This window comes from Arvicola amphibius, chromosome 18 (genome assembly GCF_903992535.2).
Source record: "Arvicola amphibius chromosome 18, mArvAmp1.2, whole genome shotgun sequence".
Taxonomy (NCBI): Eukaryota; Metazoa; Chordata; class Mammalia; order Rodentia; family Cricetidae; genus Arvicola; species Arvicola amphibius.
This window is the reverse complement of record NC_052064.1, coordinates 21,967,983-21,988,781: the sequence shown is the minus strand read 5'-3', so window position 1 is coordinate 21,988,781 and position 20,799 is coordinate 21,967,983. Positions and strand designations below refer to the sequence as shown.

Genomic DNA, 20,799 nt, shown 5'->3' with positions numbered 1-20,799 from the left:
TTCTTGTTTCAGGCTGACAGTTGAAAATGGTAAAGGGGTAGATGGGAACGTTGATAATGAGTACTCTGCTCAATGTCAAGCACGCCCTTCCTATGCTTGTAACTCTCTGGGATGCAGCTATGTATCAAGCCAGATTGCTGATACCATAGGACAGCTCGACATAGGTTTGTGTGACCTGTGGTTGTTAGTCAGTTCAGAAATTAAAAAGGAAACTATTGTTCTTGGTGTGTTATGAACTTAGCTTCATTTTCAGTCCAGATGACGTTGAACATATCTTTTTAGATGACCTCACAGAATCAAATGGTCTTGGAAGCCTAAGAGCATCCTAGTCCTGAGCAGTATTCTTCCAGGGAGGTGCTCAAGTTAGTAACTCACTTTCAGTGTACAGAACTAGTAAGCCCCAGAGGCCCAAGTTACTAAATTGGTAATTATGTCCTGATTCTTGTCATTCCCAGTAGATTTACGCATTACATATTTTACTATGTGTCCTTCAGAGTTAGTCTTCTTAAACAGACCCTCCTGTAGTCAGGCTGCCTTGTGGTCATTGTCTCAGCACGTTTGTTTCTATACATCCCTGACATGAATGCCACAGTTAAGCTCAGTAACCTTTCCTGGAGTGGAGGTTAAGTGCTGAACAGTAATGGATGACTGTCTAGTCTATGCCAGCATGGACCTAGGCACCTGCAGAACTTCTGTAGGAAAAACAAAAGATGCCCTCCCAGAACAAGGCAGTTTACTCTAGAGACTGAGCACAGACTGCAGAACCAGACTGCTAAGCTTAGAATTCTATATCAGTTATAGGTGGGAAGGCCTTGGTCCTGCCTCAAGTGATGTGCCAGACTCCGTTGACTCCCCGTGGGAAGCCTTACTCTCCCTAAGAAGTGGATGGGAGTGGGGTAGGAAGAAGGTGGGAGGAGCACTAGGAGAGGAGGGAGTGGGAACTGGGATTGGTATGTAAAATGAGAAAAGATTGTTTGAGACAAACAAAACATGCTCAGGTCTGTCATAGCAGCACTCCTTGATCCTGCTCTTTACATCAGTTCCTGCCTCTGGGTTCCTGCCCTTCTGACCTCTGTCAGTGATGAACTGTGATGTGGAAGCCTGTACCAAATAAACCCTCTCTTCTCCCTCCCCCGCCTCTCAAAAAAGAATCTTCCATCTGCTACTACTAACTGGAGGTCCTGATCAAGACCTGGACCTCTTTGAGCTTCATTTCCACCTACACAAAATAGGAGGATCTTATTCATAGAATTGGTTTGGGGTTTATTTTGTATTGTGAATGGGTGTACACGTCATGATGTACCTGTGGAGGTCAAAGGAGAACTTAAAGGAATCAGTTCTCTCCTCTACCATGTTGGTTCCCATAATGGATTCAGGTCATCAGATTTGGTAGCAAATACTGTTACTAACTGAGCCGTTGTACTGACCCCATAAAATTGTTTTGACTATAAATGAATTCATATGCAAACGTGATTAAGCAGTTATTGATGCATTCAGAGTAAACTTGATATTTGTTTGCTTAATTTATACATAACATGTTCATGACTACAAAAACCTTGTCTTTCGCCGGGCGGTGGTGGCGCACGCCTTTAATCCCAGCACTCGGGAGGCAGAGGCAGGCGGATCTCTGTGAGTTCGAGACCAGCCTGGTCTACAAGAGCTAGCTCCAGGACAGGCTCTAAAGCTGCAGAGAAACCCTGTCTCGAAAAACCAAAAAAAAAAAAAAAAAAAAACCTTGTCTTTCTATATATTACATAGCAAAGCATGTATAATTACTATATTTCTTAATGTAAAGGTTTAAAAGATACTGCCCTTATTAAAAGCTGTGTAGTAGTCTTTCAACTCTGTTGCTATGGCATTCTGCTTCAGCCAAGTATAGTTGCCCTAACTGATTTCATCTGTACTGCAGTAGCTTGTGATGCTTACTAATAAGAATCTCATTTGATGGATAACACAGACGTATGTACATGGGTGTGCTACATTTATGCATGCTAAGTCTTAGAGAAAAAGAATGCATGTACTTCAAATAAGACCATCTCTTGGAAACCCTTTAACTGACATATGAAACAAATGATTTCCTCTCTAGTGATATGGACAAGCAGAAATCCACACTGGTAGATGCCCTGTGCAGGAAAGGGTGTGCTCTGGCAGACCACCTGCTTCACGCACAGCCTCATGATGGGGCGGCAGCCGGAGATGCAGAAGCAAAGGAAGAGGAGGGAGAAAGTACCTTGGACTCTCTGTCAGAAACCTTTTGGGAAACTACAAAGTGGACGGATCTTTTTGACACCAAGGTAACCTACCCTTCTGCTGTTGGTGCTGGCACAGCTCTCAGTGGTTGTCTCTCAGGCCTGCTTGTGCTTTGCCTACCAAAAAGAAAGAAAGGCTCTACTCCACAGAAGATTCATTTAGCCCAAGTACCTTGCATTTGTCCTACATGTTTTAAAGTGTTTAACAATTATTTTGAAAACGTTTTGAGGACAATTGTAGTAGCCTTTTAATACAGTTATATATGAAGCCAAAACTGTTATCTTCTAGAAATTATTCTTCTTTCTTCCTGCCTCTTATTATGCTAATTTTCAAGGTGAAATATGCTCCCTAGTTTAGATATCACTATTAATTTTCCTCAAAGCTCTAACTTCTACATATCTCAGTTTTTAGAGACCAGTTTTAAATATGTTTGAAAAAGCAAAGTTGATTTTGTGGTTCTAAAAACATATTAAATCTCTTTGGTCTCTAGTAGAAATTATATAACTATATGTTTTTATTAATCTTCCTTGAGAAGGAAATGTAGATGAGTTCTCCTCATCCAGACAAAGCCATTGTTGTAATTATTAATCACTGGTTCTCAGGATTTAGCCATGGTAATTATTACTTAAAAAAAAAAAAACTAGGGAAAGTTCTTTCTGTGTGATTCCAATTCCCCCATAGAACAGAGGTCTCAGTAGTAGTCAAGAAACTAAAGCTAGAAGAATTTTGCAGGGTATAAGGATTAGGACATGAAATTGAGTTTGACTCTTGCCTCTGCCATTTTTGTCAGTTACTGAACGCTGGTGCCTATTTCTTACCAGTGGCCATCTACCTTTGGATGTTGTGAATGAGTATTAAGTTCATGGGAAGTTGTCAGTGGTATTGCTGTTAACTGCTAGTGAAGGTCTGCTGTGTGGGAAACACCACTTCCTGCTGGAAACATGAAGATAACGAGAATCTAGTCTCCGTCTTTGAGAAATATCATTAGGCATACTTCTGTCTTCACAGTGACACTGAGAACACTGGCCTGTTTGCGCTGTTAACCGAACTTGTTCTGTAGTTTGTTTGTTTTTTTCCCAGAAACAGGGTTATTGTGTAACAGCCCCGGCTGTCCTGGAACTAACTCTCTAGACCAGGCTGGCCTCGAACTCACAGAGATTTACTTGACTTTGCTTTCCAAGTGCTAGGATTAAAGGTGTGTGCCACCACCGCCTTGCTAACTGAACATTTTTTAATACTTGGCTTGGCCCTAAAGAACAAATCAGTGTAACAGGATTTCTTTTCTTTTTTTTTTCATTTATTTATTTGTTTGTTTGTTTGTTTGTTTTGGTTTTTCGAGACAGGGTTTCTCTGTAGTTTTGGAGCCTGTCCTGGACTCGTGTAGACCAGGCTGGCCTCGAACTCACAAACTCACAGAGATCCACCTGCCTCTGCCTCCCAAATGCTGGGACTAAAGGCGTGCGCCACCACCGCCCGGCAGGATTTCTTTCTTTGAAAATGGTTACCACACTCCACAGTTCAAGCAAAATGTAGAAGGAAACAGACCAGTTTCCAGTTTCAGAAGGAGCATGCTTATGTAAAACTTCTCCTTTACAATTTTAGTGATTTGTAGTGATTATTTTTATTTCTACTTTGTTTTCTTTTGTTATGTTAACTGTGATTTATTTTGCACAAAGAAATGATTTAAAGTAGATTTTTAGTAGCATATGACTTCTCATCATTTACTTCCTCTACTCTGTTATGTAGTTATTTGCCCTTAAAAGGCACCACCACCACCACCTCCTCCTCTTCTTCTCCTCTTCCCCCCTCCCTCCTCTTTCTTCCTCCTTTTTTTTTTTATTTCCCTGATGCGCCCTATTCAGCTTAAAAGCAATAGGCTTCGAGGGACTGGGAAGATGGCTCAGTCAGTAAATTGCCACACAAGTGTGAGGACCTGAGTTCAGTTTCTGGCACCAGTGTGAAAAAAACCAAGCACCATGACATGATCCCTTAATCCACACACACAGCTGTTCTTCTGTGAAAGCCTTATTTCATTGTTAAAGCTATATGCCTTGAAATAGAAATACTCCATTGACTATTTTTATTTTGTTTTATATCATAGGTTTTAACATTTGCATACAAGCATGCATTAGTGAATAAGATGTATGGGAGAGGCCTTAAGTTTGCAACTAAACTTGTAGAAGAAAAACCAACAAAAGAAAACTGGAAAAATTGTATTCAAGTAAGTGATGTCTGAATTATACTGTGTATCATTTCCATATTGCATAGTGACAAGAGCACTGGAAAAACACCTGTGCTCATTATAACATTACGTATTTCATTGTGGCCAGTTGTCACCATTACTAAAGCAATATGAAATGTATAATAAATGCATAAGAGACCGCTTTTAGCCGTCCAAATTTCTAAACCATTTTCACTGCTGTTCAGAGACCTATTATATTAGCCTTGAATGTTTTCAACAAGATCAAAAATGAATTAATTACTCTCATTAGTTAGAAGACAGTGTTTTCCTTTTGGAAGGAAGCATTCCTTCTCAATGAGTGTTGACTTGGTTGTTTGTAAGATGGTTCAGTTTGTGAAGTTTATAATTGAATTTTTGTCTGAGATGATTTTCATCTTTGTTACTTTACCATATATCACATGTACAAAGGAAAACAAGTTGGAATTTTCTCCACAAGTTAGTTTGAGATATGAAGAAAAATTATGTCATCTTGTTTTCTTTTTTTTTTTTTTTTTTTTTTTTTTTTGGTTTTTCGAGACAGGGTTTCCCTGTAGTTTCTAGAGCCTGTCCTGGAGCTAGCTCTTGTAGACCAGGCTGGCCTCGAACTCAGAGATCCGCCTGCCTCTGCCTCCCGAGTGCTGGGATTAAAGGCGTGCGCCACCACCGCCCGGCTGTCATCTTGTTTTCTGTCAACCTTCATCAGTCAGTCCAAATAGTAAGACAGTTTCAGTCCTTTGGATCTTGACTAGGTTAAGAGAACTCTGTTGTTTATATGTGATTGTGCTCTTGAACAGGATTGGTTGTTAAGAAGGACACCAGTCGGTGGATGGATAGACTGATAGAAGGAAGGTTCTGGCTGTGTGTTGTTACTGTAGTATTACTAAATTATTCTGAATTTTGGACGTTGAACTGCCATCTCATTTACTAATGCTCTGTTTTATTATAGCTAATGAAGTTACTTGGATGGACCCATTGTGCATCTTTTACTGAAAACTGGCTTCCCATCATGTATCCTCCTGATTATTGTGTATTCTAAATAAGAACCAAGACTTTAAATTTCCAAAAAAGAAAATTTTATAGTGAACAAATGTGTGGCATTTTTAGTCTAACTAATGCATGTTTTCATCCACTATCCAATACTGATCATTAAAACTATGTGTATTTATCAGCGAACTCACTGGCGTGTGACTCACTACATGTAAATCTAGAGCTCTGGCATCATGTTGTTTCCCACCGCCTCCCCCACTGGCGAGGGCAGGGCGTATCCTAGCTGGGTGCCGCTGCTTACATGCATGAGAAGTGTTCATCTGTGAACTTTAACTGTAAAACTGTTAAATCCTATTTTTTTGTTTTATAAATCAAAAAGTTAAAACATGTTTAATTTTTCTTTTTCTAATTATATAAAGGCCTTAAAAAGCTATAATAGGAGTAGCTAAATTATTTATTAGACTCAAAATTAAGAGAACGTCATTTCCAGACTTTTTCCTAATGAGGAAATTAGTAGGAGGCAGGGTCGCATTAACATGGCAACTGAGGGAGGACACCTGTTACAGAAATCTTCACCAAGGAGTCATAACAGACAAGTTATTTTTCCAGCATCCTCAAGTACACAGCATCAGAATGCATTAAAATTTCATGTGTCAGTGTCAGACAGCTGAATCTATCAGGTATTGTAAAGATACACACGGTATGTTCATAGCCTTGAAATCATGTAAAACACATGAATAAATGTGCAAAACCACAGGCCCAGTACATGATTTGCACTCTGATACCTTAATTTTTTTTATAAATAATAAAAGTAAATATTGAAGCTCCTTAAAGTTGGTCTTAATCTTTTTTAATAAATTAAATTTGGTGTTAGAACAGTTTATTTAATCTATTGGCCCAAAAGTAAGGTAATATATTTTAATAATTTTCTTATGTGTTTGCAATTATTTGAATATATTTCTAATGCTTATCATGTGTTCTAAGTCCTGTGTATGTTTAACTTTTTTACTTTTATCTTTTTGTCTAGTATTCCTGGCTCCATAAAATAAACAGACAGAAACAGATAATTTTAAAAAGTCTGTAGTTAATCTAATAGAAAAGTGTGTGTGTGTGTATGTGTGTGTACACTTGTGTGTGTGTGTGCGTGCGTGGATTGTGTGATCTTCATCCCTTGGTTTACTGCTATAAAAGATCTACTAGCTAATCTACTGTCTATCATTTGTAATTGTTTTTTTTCATCTGATAAAAAACATTAGAGCCTTATGAAAAATGCAAATATGCTTTAAAATATTTTGCATACAGTTTCTGCAAGATCTGGAGTCTTGAACATCCATCCTGGACAGCCACATGCATGACCTCTCACATCATTATACGTATTTTCACCTGTACACATGCAGCCGCTTATACCCAGTCTTAGCTCAGTGACAGAATTGAAAGGCTCAGAACGATGAGGGCAGTTTCCAAAGGTCAATACAGAGTGACCTTTTATTAATTTCAGAATCTGTTTTACTACTGGGTCTTGCCTCTACCTGTGAAGTATCTCGGGTAGGGAGGGGTCAGTAAACTGTTACCATTGAGCTATTCTTGTAAACAGTTTCATTGTGCAGTCTGTAACTGGGACAGTCAAGGTGCTGCCGTGTTACCTGCTGTTTTTGTCCTGATTATACTGTGCTTCCTAAGAACAGATGAACTCAAGCAAACTCTAGACTAGAACATGTCCTCAACCCTACCCCCCCCCCACACACACACACACACACACGTGCAAAAAAGAAACTGTAAGGAAAGACGCAAGGATGCGGTAGTGACTGAAAGTCATTGTGGCAAATGCTTGGATTCTTTTCACTGAAAGCTAAAGGACGGGGAAAAGATAACATCCTAAAGAAACATTAGAGCCGCAGAGTGTGTTCTAGGGATTACTTCCTGAGCTCTTTCCCATTATAAGCAATTTGTCACCATGGGATTCCTATCCCTTCTAGTACTATTACCTGCATCCGAGAATTACATGGTTTTCACCTTTGAAGAGGCCAGCCCTGTCCCCAAACACACAGAGACTCAAACCTCCTTTGTGATTTGGCCGGAGGCTGGGTAATGTGTCTTTGCTGTCTGATCTTCTTGCAGCCACTCAGAAGCCCCTCAGCTGATCACTGTGCATCCAGAAATTGCTTATTGGAGTCACCTGCAGCTTTTGTGTCATGTTGTCTTCTCTGTCTTCATCCTCCACATGTGGGATGTAAAGTAGGAAGCATACATGCAGGCAGGTGAGTGAGAGAGCATTCCCCAAAACCTCTCAAATGGAATTTCTTTTCAAAAAGTAAGAAAGTAGTAAATAAACTAGAGTCTGAACAGGAAAACCAAAGAAAGGAAGTTATGAGTATTGCTCTATCAGGGAACACTGATAAAAACACTCCCCTTGACAGAATCCTGATTCTCTGGATCTACTAGTTAGGGCATGATGGGAGCTTTGCTCTTAGAAAGTACTAGGTGCTCGCTGGCATAGAAGAGTGCCGGTTTAATTCTATGTAGAAGCCCCACTTGTGCGAGGATTCTTGAACAGCTAGCAACTGTATGGTCTCTTCAGTCCTTGTCCGTACAGTGGTTAATGACAGTCCTGCAGTGAGTTCAGTGTGTGTGCATTGCAATCACACACCCCAAGTGCATGGAGGGGCAGACATGCACAGGACATAGAGGAGCTGTAGTAATTGCCTTTGGACTCATGTATGTGAGTTTGCAAGTTAATCCATAGCACATGCCAGCAATGATTCCTTGAGTAGACTACCTCAAAACTAAGCTTCCAGCAGCAGTTTGTGTTACTTGACTGAGCTAGTCTAGGCTTGCCCTAGCTGATTCCAAGTGTGAGGTGTCAGAATGTATGATTTACAAGAACAGGAGCATATGGGAACATCTGATGGAAATGGACCAAAAAAAAAAAAAAAAAGGAAAGAAACAGACCTTTGAGGGTCTCTGTTGAGATACTAGAAATGTCATGTCATGAGACAATGGAGTCCATGTACTTAATTTTTAAAATTTGTATTTTAAAGCTGGGCAGTGGTGGTCCATGCCTTTAATCCCAGCACTTAAGAGTCACTGTGAATCTGTGACCAGCCTGATCTACAGAGTGAGTTTCAGTACAGTCAAGGCTACAAAGAAAAACCCTGTCTTGAAAAAACCAAAAAAAAAAAAAAAAAAAAAAATGTGTTTATTCAGTTATATCTTGTACTTTGAGACAAACTGAACCGGGAGATGAAAAATTTTTTCTGCGATTTGCTTCACATTTGCTGCAGTGGAAAAGTTGAGTGGAGGTCTAAAGAACAAGAAAGGTTTTCAAGGAGTTGAACTCCTGTGGGGATGCGGGGCCAGAGCGCTGTTCTGTGTCTGGAGTTCTGGTGGAGCTATGGTGGCCCTGTGATAAACTGTGTACTGGACACCAGGCAGCAGTTTGGCTACTTAATATAGTCAGCCCATCCTTTCTAAAAGTATTTCTCTTAACCCTGGACATACATAGAAGATACATTTGTAAGTCCAAGATGATACTTAGAAAACAGGATCCAATTGCTGTAATTTTATTTCTCTGCATTATATACTTCAAAGGCAGAACATTTGAGAAGAAATTGGGCTCCCTTTGAATTTTCTTAACTTTTCGTTATGTTTATTTGTGTGGCATGTGCACACACATACACAGAGGTCAAAGGGCAACTTGTGGGAGTTGATTCTCATCTGCCTGTGGAGTCTGGAGATCGGACTCAGGCAAGCTTGTTTATTTCCTGAGCCATGTCACCAAGCCCTAGCACAACCTGTTATAATGTCTTTTTCTTTTCTTTTTCTTTTTCTTTCTTTTTTTTTTTTTTTTTTTTTTTTTTTGTTGTTGTTGTTGTTTTTTTGAGACAGGGTTTCTCAGTAGCTATGGAGCCAGTCCTGGAACTTGCTCTGTAGATCAGGTTGGCCTCAAACTCAGAGAGATCCACCTGCCTCTGCCTCTCAAGTGCTGGGATTAAAGGTGTGCGCCACCACTGCCACCTGGCACAGCCTGATTTTAAAACAAATCATTTGTCCATTTGCAGTGAATTCCCATTCCTACTTTGTCCCTAAACAAGCCATGGCCTGCTTTGAATCACTACTCTTGAGTTTTCTACCCGTTCTCAAAGTGGAATGACAAAATTTGAAATCTCTTCACGCTTCCTTAGTGCCATAATCTTGAGTTTAATGAACACTGTAGGCTGGCCCTGTGGTACACTTCATGACCGAGTAATTAAAAAAAAAAAAGCTATTACATGATATACTTCATTCTGTTTATCTGCTCACATGGGTGTTTGTACTGAGGGATTTTAAAAAAGGAAGTATTTTGGAAAAATTGCTGTTTATTGGCCTTTTTTGTTAATGTAGGAAACTGTCAAATTGTTTTCTAACATAACTACTGATTGAATGTCTTGCTTGCAAAGTGATGGGTTTTATGGGGGTTGGGTTTGTTGTGATGGTGGTGGTGGTGGTTTTGTTTTTCATCCTTCTCTGTTACTTTTAAACTGGGTAGGGGTTGTGTTATCTCTTTGTGGTTTTAATCTGCATTCCCACAATAAATAATACGCTTATTAGACATGCGGTGCTTCTTTGGTGAAGCCTCTTCCAAATTTTGTCCTCTCCTCGCCTTCTGGGCTTTTCTTGAACTCCTGGTAGAAGGTGACTGTGTCTCAACCTCAGAGTCCTTGGCCCCTGCTCCATCAGTTTGATAAAGCAGCCCGTGTGGTCTCAGAATCAACCCTCTCTGAATTCCTAGGACGCTAGGAATTGCAGACCCTTGGGTCTTCTCTGCCTCATTCATGGGAACTGTGTCATCGTTAATACATCCTTGCTCCTATTGCGATGCTTTGGGAGACCCACTGACCATACCTAATCAGTTTCTGCTGCCGTGCTATCAACTGTTGGGCGCAGAGCGGGGTTGTAGTGATGGGAAATGCTCGGGTGCCGTAAGTCCTCCGGGGTTGGTTTGCATCTACCTTGAACAGCATTTTGCCAGGTCCAGGCGGCCCCTGAGAGTTCCACAGAGCCTGGGCAGTGAAGTGAAACAGCCAGGTGCTCCAGGACGGTCCGGCACCCCAGCCTTCCCAGGTCCCCCAACACCAGGTCAGCAAGAAGTCGTCTGGAGGACACGGTGTTCTGATCCCTGCCTCACCTTTCTTAACTCTTCATCTTTTTATAATAAATAGTAAGGAAGGACTGTTAGTATTCACACATAATTGTGTATATGTGTGTGTGATAATGGTTGTCAGAATTTTGTTTTTCCTTTCTCAAAAGAAAAACTTCAGTGTACGGGGCAAGTGCACATGTTCATCCATGTGCACATTTGTGTGGGAGCCAGAGGTGAACACTGGGTGTCTTCCTCCATCACTGTCTACCTTATAGGATAAGACTTGCTGTCCAGCAAGCACCAGGGATCTTCCTGTATCTTCCATCACTGGGATTGCAGGAGTATACCGCTTGTGCCCGGCTTTTTATATGGTTCTGAAGGATTGAATCCAGATCTTCACACTTAACGTGGCAAGCACATTACTGACTGATACCCCCAGCCTTGTGGTACTTAGTATTTCATTTTTATGATGTCTTATGAGAACAAGTAATTGCATTCTTTTCTGATGTTGTAAGAAGTTTAATAAGAAATTTGTGGGGGATAAACAGGCAATATAGAAGTCTAATGGGAAATTTTACATGTAGTTGAGGCAAAGTAATTATAAGTTCTGTAGAGCAATTTTCATTTAGATACATGTGTGTCTGGGTGTGCACAGGTATGTGTCAGTGTGTGCACCTGTGGTGCTTAGAGTCCAGAAGAGGGCATCAGATCCCTTAGCGCTGTAAAGAGTTGTTTGCTGAACAGCAGCCTGTTATATGGGCGCTGAGACCCGTACTCCAGTCCCCATGACTGCATCGCCAGCGCTCGTCAGTGTTACCATCTCTCTGCTACAGCCCATCTACATGTCCTCGCCGCAGCATGCCGACCACGGTGGCACAGACCTGCAATCAGCCCATCTACATGTCTCGCCGCAGTATGCCGACCACGGTGGCACAGACCTGCAATCAGGAGACTAAGGCCGGTGTGTATCTATTTCAGAGTCGCCCTGGGCTACACAGACCCTGTTAAGTTGCATGTCAGTAATTTTGACAAACGCATATTGGCACATATAAAGTCCAGGCAGTATAGTAGAAACAAGTAGGAAGAGCCCACTTGTTCATTAACTTCTTTGTGTAAAATATATTCGGCACTTAACTAAGGTTCTTGGGAAGTTAGCAAGACAGCTTTCATGTGTCTGTGTTGCTCTCTGTGGATTCTTAGACTGACCGTGTTGTTGTATCATCTTGGACAGTTGTCGTATTGAGCTGCACTTATTCTAGCTCTACCAGTGTGGTACAGTGTGCCTTCTGAGAGCTCACAAGACACTGGTACTTTGAAAGGCCCTTTACATATCAGCCCCATTTTAGTATCCCTTTAAAAAGTTTCACCGATGACTCCGAATGTTCAGCCATGAGAGTGGTATCAAAAACTTCCTTGAACTTGTCTAAAAAGTCATAGTCAGTGCTGAATCTGAATTTGTTTGCCCAGAGCACCACAGTGCCTGGCTGGGAAAGGTGCACCATGGTAGCCAGGAGCTTATCGAGAAAGTAGTGGTGGTAGACCACATCAGAGGCCAGGACGTAATCGTAATAAAAGTCGGACTTAGGGAATTTCTGGTCCAGGTCTTCCCCCCATACCAGCTCCTTCACTTCAGGTAGATGAGCTGTGCGTTCCAGTGTGTTTTTTAAAAGATTGTATTGAAGATTTCCTAGGACCTCAGGCAGGTCTGTCGCCGTGACTTGAGCTCCTAAGAGAAAGAGATGGTAATGCAGCCCCAATTTCCTTTACTAGAAGTCAGACAATGAGCACTGCATCTCTAAACCATGCCTTGGTATAGGCTGAGCAAGCTGTTGTTATTTAAGCTGGACAATTTTCTCCTGTATTCCTGACCTGTGTTCTCTGTGCACCACATTTGATGTCAATAGCACCCCAATTTGAACCTCCACCCCCACTCACGAATGTCAAAGGGATTTGGTTCCATACCTTTGGACTCTCAACTTCCTTGTCTGAAAACTGAATGAATTGAAGTAGCTGACTAGCTTCTCCAAGGCCGGTATCTCTGAATAACTAATGATGCCTGTCATGTGACATTCGGGGATGACTCAATGAAACTGAAGCCAAGTCACACCCTGTCAGCAGTAAGAAACCAGCATTGTCACAGAAGAGATGTCTTTGAGATGGGAACAAGAAGAAACCTACCTAAAAGACTGGACACAATGGAAACAAGTCCTGGTCCAGCCCCGATTTCAAGGATTTTAGCATCTTGGAGATTTAGTTCTTCAGTATGGTCTTCCAAATACTGGCACAAAACTGTAGCCTAAAAGACATTAACAACAATTTCCGTTTGGGAATTGGATCATTAGAAGCCAGGAGCAGACCACTGTACACTTGTAGTTGAACGTTATGGTGTAAGTCCAAATATTTTCAGCTTAGTAAGTGTTCTCTAAGAACCAAACTAGCCAGATACTGAGGCTCAGATCTGTAAGCACAACACTGGGGAACTTGAGCCAGCCCAAGCTACTGTATGATTCTGTCTCTTTCCTACATCCAAAAAGAAAGAGAAAATGAATGGATATTATAGTTCTAGCTAAGGAACTGGAGAAACAGATTAGTCTTGTTGTCTGTGTCAGACCTGACTGATCTCGAAGGAGAAAGAAGGAAAAGGAAGAGAAAGTTAGTTCCACTCTTAGAATAAATGGGAAACGTGTACTGAAAAATAGCAGTTCCTGCCAGCTTTGTCATGTTGGGTCTCTAAGTGCTCTAAGGTAAATTAAATAAATTTGAGCATCTTTCCCCCAGTCCTTTCATTAAAATTCGGATTAATAAGGACTGTGACATTGGACAGCTGGCCAATTTGGAGTCCCCCCCCCCCTTTCTCCTCTTAGCTGATAAACATGGTCAGAATAGTACTTCTTCATGTGTTTAGAGTAGCTGGTTAAAGACGCAGATCTGTAGCTTCCGTGGGTCGGGGTCTGCATGTCTAGGTGAGTCCTGGTGATGCCAGTCTGGACTACAATGAGAGCAAATTGATTTCTGTGAATGACGTCAAGTGTCCTTTCCATTGTTCATTTATTCTTTGTTTCTACTTCCCCAAGTTTTTCTATAGTGAGATAGCTCATTGATTCACCAAAGAAGTGTTATTTGCATCAGCTGGGCATGGTAGCGCACACCTTTGTTCCCAACACTTAGGAGGCAGAGGCAAGAGGATCCCTGTGAATTTAAGGCCTATATAGTGAGCCCCAGGACAGCCAGAACCCCCCCCCCATATGTGTGAATGGAATGCCAGCTAGCAATGCCCTGGGAAAGAGAAGTATGTGCAAGAGGGTAACAAACCGCCGGGCGGTGGTGCCGCACGCCTCTAATCCCAGCACTCGGGAGGCAGAGGCAGGTGGATCTCTGAGTTCGAGGCCAGTGTGGTCTACAAGAGCTAGTTCCAGGACAGGCTCTAGAAACTACAGGGAAACCCTGTCTCAAAAAACCAGAGAGAGAGAGAGAGAGAGAGAGAGGGAGAGGGAGAGGGAGAGGGAGAGGGAGAGAGGAGAGAGAGAGAGAGACCCATGCGTACACAGGCCAGGATTGCAGAGTGTGAAAGTGGAGCTTGCAGATGCAAAGCAGTTGAGTTCAATAGTTTGCACTCTGCTTTCTATCTGGGCTAGGCAGATTATTGGCTAGGGAATTCCCGAACACCCGCTTTCATCACTGCAGTTCATAAGGTGAATAGCACAGTGACCCTATTCTCCCCATTGCATCCTGTGCAAGGATAGCAGTTATCTATGCTTCCAAGGCACACTGGTGGCAGGGGATAAGGCCTGTAAACCAGTTACAAAATACTGTGGTTTACATGGGATACTCGAGTCATACAAGTGGTACAGGGCAGACTAGAGACCGCTGGGAACTCAGTACAGCCTTCCTCCTGTGGGGAGAGGTGCACCAGCTGAAGAAAGATGCAAGTGGTCTGCCAGGTGAGAGTCGTAGATGCCAGAGAGCAGCAAGGCGAGGAAGGGGGCTTTGGTTGGCAAGAAGTTCTTCAATACTGAGTATTACCTAGAGTGGCCCAGAAAACATATTCTGTGTGATTCTGTGAAGATGGCCGAGGCCAGCCTCCCTCTGAGGACACTCTGCCCTCCAGTAAGTATCCTTTTGACATTTCAAACCCCCAATTCTATCCCTCCAAGCAAACTCTGAAGTAACCTCTTTTCATGGACAGCTGCACCGTAAATCACACAGGAAGTGCCATTTTCCCACTTGGAGATTCCAAGAGAGGCCAGTTTGGTGCACGACAGGCTGAGGCCTTTCCTTTCTCAGTGTTTACCATCACATAGTTACCTGCTTGTGTGATGTAATAGGAAAGGATTCAAACTTTGGGTCAGGGAGAAGACCTTTGCTGGCATGAAGTCATACCCATGTAAAAATAGCAAAAGAGCCCCCAGAAGAGACCTACCTCCTCCCACTTACTCCCAATCTCCAGGACCACCTGCAGAGTCCTCTAAATAGGACCCTCTTGATGACTGCTCAGTGCTCCACAGAGCCACCATCATGGCTTTCCAGCTTAGAGCCCCTTACCATATCATGTGTATTCTTAGACAGCTCTTAGGAATTAATAGTCACAACCTTCCTCCTTCCCTGAGCCAGTCTTCAATCAAAATATGCATCTCAGTAAGATCTCAGTATAACTCCAAAGTCTGAAAAATTCTGCTGTAGACCCTTTCTAACTTTCTGGACAGGCTTGCATTGGGAAGATTGGTAATACTAGACCCCAGAGCACCCCAGAGTTAAGGGGTTTATACAGCCTATGACCTTACTGAGCCCTTGGATTCTCAGCTGTGAGGTAGGAATAATGTATCAATAACTAGAGCTAATAGGGGCCTAGGTGTAGTGCCTCATTAATCAGAACAAGCATGTCAGCAACTCCTTGTTACCGTTAGTTCACATTTGAAATAAGGAAACCAAAGGAAAATGGACAAATGTCTGCCCATGACCACCCAACCTGAAGATAATGGGCTTCCGTCTGTTTCGCTACTGTCCTCACAAGCATGGGAGGTGAGAGGTAGGGAACTGGCTGCTGAGTGTTTCCTCTGAAGTCTCTGCAATCTGTCTTGTGAAATAAGTCTGGGATTAATTAATGACTGAGAATGAGGGAACCCCAAAGATGCCTATTGCCAATTCTAAACTAAAGATTCTTAACTTTTTTTTCACGTAATAGTTGTATGAGTGTTACTTCCCATTTCCACTGTGGTCTACTTAACGTCTCCTGAAATAGTTCGGTAAATATTGTTTAGGGATGGGGGTGTTGCTCAGTGACGGTGCACATGTCTGTCATGATGAGAAGAAGGAAGGGAAAGGATGGGCAGGGAGCAAGAGGAGGAAGATACAGGAAAGGGAGAGGAGGATTTTGTTTCAAAGACAGCACTGCTGGAAGAAATGTCTGCAGAGCCCAAACACAACCCAATCCCCTGAGGGACCAGGCTGTTGGTCATCAATCGGAAAAGCACAGAGGTGAGAAGGCACATGGCCAGTTGTCCTGGACAACACAGATGTATGAAACATTTCATCTCCAGAAAGCCTGACCACAAACAGATGTAGCGGTTCTCACCCCTGGCCACACCACCGTGCCGTAGCTCTCAATGGATTCTTGGATGATGATCTTCTTGCCTGCAAACCAATAATGCTCTTGTGTGTAGCTGGCATAGTCTGTAGGAACAAATTTCTGGATACTACGAAGAGATGACTCTGTCTTGTCAGACTCTGTGAAGCAGAAAAATCAGATGGATCAGTATGATAAAAACAGACGAAACTTTCTCTGGAGGGCCACTGTCAATAGCTGTTGACTGTGTATAGAACACAAAACTGAATTACATGGGGTGGTGGGGACTGGAATTCACATGTGACACTAATAATATGGCAAAATGACAAAGAATGTCCCTGAGGAGGCATCTCCTAGGGAGATCTTTCATTAGGAGAAAACAGAAGAAAGACCTGTTCCACTGTCTTTTGCCACCCAAAGAAACCAGTGTTATCTGGTTATATGCAAAGTAGCCTGAGTGAGCTTTCTGAACTTGGAGGAGCTAGATAAAACATCTGGCTATTTTTAGGTCTTGGGGTGAGATAGTATTCCCACATGTTGGCAGAAGCATGTTCTCTTAAATCCACAACTGCCCCTCAAAAGGACCAGGGTACCCACAGTTGAATCGGTTCTCCAAGCCTAGGGAGGCTGTTAGCTGAATTCCAGATATTAAGTTACAACTGCTTTAAATACTCCTTCAGCCCCGTGGACCATGAACGCAGTTCTCAAGTGTCATATAAAATGAGGAAGAGAGCACCTGACGGGTCTGGTACCATGTGATCATAAATCTTCACGGGCTTTCCAGAGGTTAAGGAAGAGCAGTGGGGCAAAAGGTCAGGGAGGAGGATGAGGATGCCGAGCTCATGACTCACCAGTCATTGTTGGCCAAGGACTAAAGCGGCACCAAGAATAGAGATTCTGCCGTGGAGCAGAAGGAACATGGGTGGCCCTTGTCTTTGTGTCCTGAGATAAGACTAGGTTTTGACAGAGGAGTAGAATCTGGGCTCTAGGAAATCGATGTGGAAACAATGAACATTTGATGTCCGTCAGAGCACCCACTAAAGGTGGAAGAGGAAGGAAGTGAGCTCAGTGGAGGCGGGCCCTACAGCGACTTCAGGTGATAGTGATTGTGGCATAGAATGTTAAAAAACAAACTAGGGCTCATAGATTATGTGTCTATATGCGGTTTCATTTTATTTTCTAGAAATTTGTTCTCTTTTATGATGGTATTAGTGTGGGATATATTAGGGACAGTTCTGACCACAGTGACGGTGAATGAGTCATTTATAAATTAACCCAGTGGAAGCCTTTGGTTCCTCTGATGATCTCATGGTTGTTAACGAGCAGACAGTTCTGATTTCCACCACTCAGAGAAACGAGTGCAGTGACCCGAAAGCTGAGTTTCAGCTGAGCTTTCAGGACTCTACTCATCGAGAGCCAGCAACACAGTCCTGGGGCGGGGGGCCTCTTGGCCACCGTAGACTTGAAAGGGGCAGCCCCACAGCCCTCACAGGGATCTGACAGATAAGCCCCGTCTTAATGAATGACCGAGAAGGTCCTAGATTCCTACACAGGACTGTGAGCTGCTGCTGAACCTGGTTCAGACAAACAGGAGGCCAAGGAATACAATGGGGGATGTTTCACTCCCAATCCCTACAGATTCACGGGGCTTGACAAGGACTCTATAAATACACCCGCCATGGGTGGTGTGTGTTCCTGCGACAGAGGAGATGGAAGTAACACGGAAAGCACGGGTGACATGTGGAAGATGACTCAAGGTGAGATTTAAGTAGCTTTTACATTCCTTTATTTCATGTATACGGGTATTTGGCCTTTGTGTATGCAGATATGTCTGTGTACCATGTGGGCCCAGGGCATGGTACAGTTTCTGCAGAGGCCATAGAAGGCATCAAATCTCCAGAACTGGAGTTAAGATAGTTATGAGCATATAAATAGTTCTATATAAGGCCACCTGAAGATCTAGAAAGAGAAAAATGTCTGTATTACACTTTAAATATCTGATCTTTAGAGACTTTTATAGTTTTTGAAAACAATATAGAAAAGATAACACCCTTTTTTTTTTTAGCAGAGGTGAAACTTTTTTTCTACTTTAAATGGTAGTTTTAAATGACTCACGACACCCTCAGTTATGTCTATTGTTTATTTGCTTCCGAATCTATGCCCAGATGTAATTCTAAACTTCCACATAGCTCTAAGGGGAAACTACCCTTGACAACGATCCACCACAGGAGAAATTTGCCAAAAATGCATCTGAGTTAAAAGCAAAAACAAATCTGAATTTTCATCTGCTCTTGCTTCCAACATACAATTCTCTCAGACCTGTACAGAGGATAAAACATTGTGGAAATGATAAGTTAACAATGAAAAAATAGAAACTTTGCGTAAAGATACTCTTCTGCTACTCCCTATTATAGTTTAAAGGATCCTAGAATATAGAGAAAATGCAAATTCTTGTGGCCACGAAATGCTATAAAGGCTTACCTACTGAGGGTCCTGCAAAGCCATCCTCCTGTGGAGTCCCCAGACACAAGGGCTGTTGTCCTGTGCGGAGACACTGGTCCATCGCCAGAACCTTCAGAGAGGGAAGAGACACTTCAAACTCAGCCTTGCAGGGTCCAGGAAGGCAGAGCTTCTCGCCTTAGCATCTGCTTAGTGGAGAAGAGCCTCTGCTATTCAGCTTGGTTCCTCAGGGAGAAAAAGGTGGCCACCCATGGAGCTAGTGTTGTGGAGGGAGAGGAGGCACCTATGCTCATGAAGAAATAAAAACCAGAGCAGATGCACCTGGGAGAAACGCTGCCACGTCTTGTCATGACCCAGTGCTGTGCAGCTCATCACTGCGTTCTGGAGTTTTAAATATTTCAGATAAGTTTGGAACAGAATTTTGTGATGAAAGCCTGCCCAACATTGGGTGCCATTGGAGACACTGTGGGTTAATGGAACCGTGGATAAGAAACCCAGCTTGAATCAGACTCTGTGGCTGTGTTGGAACATGGCGGGGAAACACTGCACAGCTAGGAGACTGACCTGGCTCCCCACTTTCAGTGCTTGGCAGCTCTTTAATACCCTCAGTTACACACAGTGCTTAGTGTATGTTAAGTCCACATTGTAATCGTTTCCCGACAAGCCTTTGTGATTTTCATTGTCTGCGTTTACTATCCCGAGTTTACTGCCGTGCTCGAGAGCTTCCCCATCCTGCTATTGCAGCCACTGGAGGTGGTAACCAGGTACCACCACTGAACTCGCTTCCATTTAACCCTTCTAGCCCATGATCGAGCAGCTATACAGAATGTGTGTGTGTGTGTGTGTGTGTGTATACATATACATATACGCCAGTCTATACAGATTATACATCTGAAGAGGTTCTATGAGCCTGGAGCCTCTATGCAAGAGGATTTTAAATGAATGAGATCATGGGTTTGTGGCGTGGCTGCATGTCCCTGGCATCCCTAGTAAAGGGAGTGTCTAAGAAACTAGACAGCAGCGGGCAGGTGTGACGGGTCATTTTCATCCGCTCTAGCGCCAAGTCATTAAGTAATTGCCTCAGTTCTCAAGTTTTACAAGCTAGCCAGGACTGTTCCACCCTTGTGCCTCTCAGGAGCATCCTTGCCCTTGCAGACACCTACTTGTCTTCACTATGAATTTTTCAGCTTTGCAGTGACTTCAGGGAGTGGATGGTTTCCCCTTTAAAAAGCAGCAGACTGGTGATTGTGAGGGTTCCAAAGGGTCCTCGGTGTAGCGAGAAGCCCGTGTTAGAAGGCTGGCCCTATTGTGCAGGTAACTGTGACACCTACCACACAGGGTTGGAACACTGAGAGCTGTACTCCCGCAAAGCCTCTCACCCATGCAGTCCCCACTGCTGTTACCACCTCCAGGCTATGGAATGGGCACGCAGTATAGCCCTGGAACAAAGTACCTGTCTGCCACATGGGATGCCACACATGCAATCTGAGACACTTCTTTATTTCCCATGCATGGAAGGGAGAACATGAAAAATTATTTATTTTCCCCAAAGAGAGCTGTGAGTTAAAAAAAAATCTTGCACAACTACTATATCTACTTTGAGTCTGAGATTAGTTTGACAGATTAGTATTTATTATTAACGAATTTTATCTCTCTTAAAGCCATTCCTAGTTAGTACCTTCAAAACCCTCAAAACCTTTTCAAACTGTCAGTTTAAACATGCCTTTACCTTATGCACCAAAGATCTCAGCTCTTGTGGTCTCCAATCTCTAGTGGTTTTTATTAGGACTGCACTTGAAATGATGAGCTCTTTATACCAAAAGCCAACCAGTGGGAGTTCAAGTTATTTATAGTATCATTACCCAGAGAATTCACAGACACATTTCCAGACACCCCCCCCTTTCTCTCCTGCCCCATCCAGCACACTTAGAGCCCTTGCAACATGAAATGGAATGTCCCCCAAAGATCCATAATGTCTGAAGACAGACTAGCTCTGTGGTGTCCTGTTGCTGAGGGCAGGGTGAAATGGAGACTTCTGTTTCAGGTCTAGAAAGAAACAGGAGGTCAGAGGAGGAAGGAATGAATGGGAAAAAAGCAGGGCACACATGTATGGAAATTCCATAATGAAACTCAGTACTTTGTAGCTAACCTGAAAGAAATGTAATGAAAAAAAAAAAGTTTAGCTTGCGGGGTTGGGAT

General features: G+C 42.8%; 2 protein-coding genes across 4 annotated transcripts in view; one reads left to right on the top strand and one right to left on the bottom strand.

The window, feature by feature from the left end:
* The window catches only part of Tpp2 (tripeptidyl peptidase 2), a 61,098-nt gene extending 55,454 nt beyond the window's left edge, over positions 1 to 5,644 (top strand). For 2 of the 3 annotated variants that reach the window (XM_038315261.2, XM_038315260.2), the window contains 3 exons: positions 2,087 to 2,294; positions 4,352 to 4,471; positions 5,418 to 5,644. In XM_038315261.2, coding sequence (XP_038171189.1) covers positions 2,087 to 2,294; positions 4,352 to 4,471; positions 5,418 to 5,507 — 418 coding nt within the window. In that variant the 3' untranslated portion in view covers positions 5,508 to 5,644. Of the gene's footprint in view, positions 1 to 2,086; positions 2,295 to 4,351; positions 4,472 to 5,417 lie in introns of those variants that run through there. The other variant, XM_038315262.1, reaches the window with a different exon arrangement.
* A 6,264-nt stretch (positions 5,645 to 11,908) lies between these two features.
* LOC119803813 (protein-lysine methyltransferase METTL21C) lies at positions 11,909 to 18,703 on the bottom strand. Its single transcript, XM_038315242.1, has 4 exons — positions 18,622 to 18,703; positions 16,150 to 16,301; positions 12,756 to 12,873; positions 11,909 to 12,303 (listed from the first exon to the last, which is right to left on the bottom strand). Exons 1-4 carry the CDS (start codon positions 18,701 to 18,703, stop codon positions 11,909 to 11,911), a joined length of 747 nt encoding a protein of 248 aa, XP_038171170.1.
* Positions 18,704 to 20,799: the final 2,096 nt, after the last annotated feature.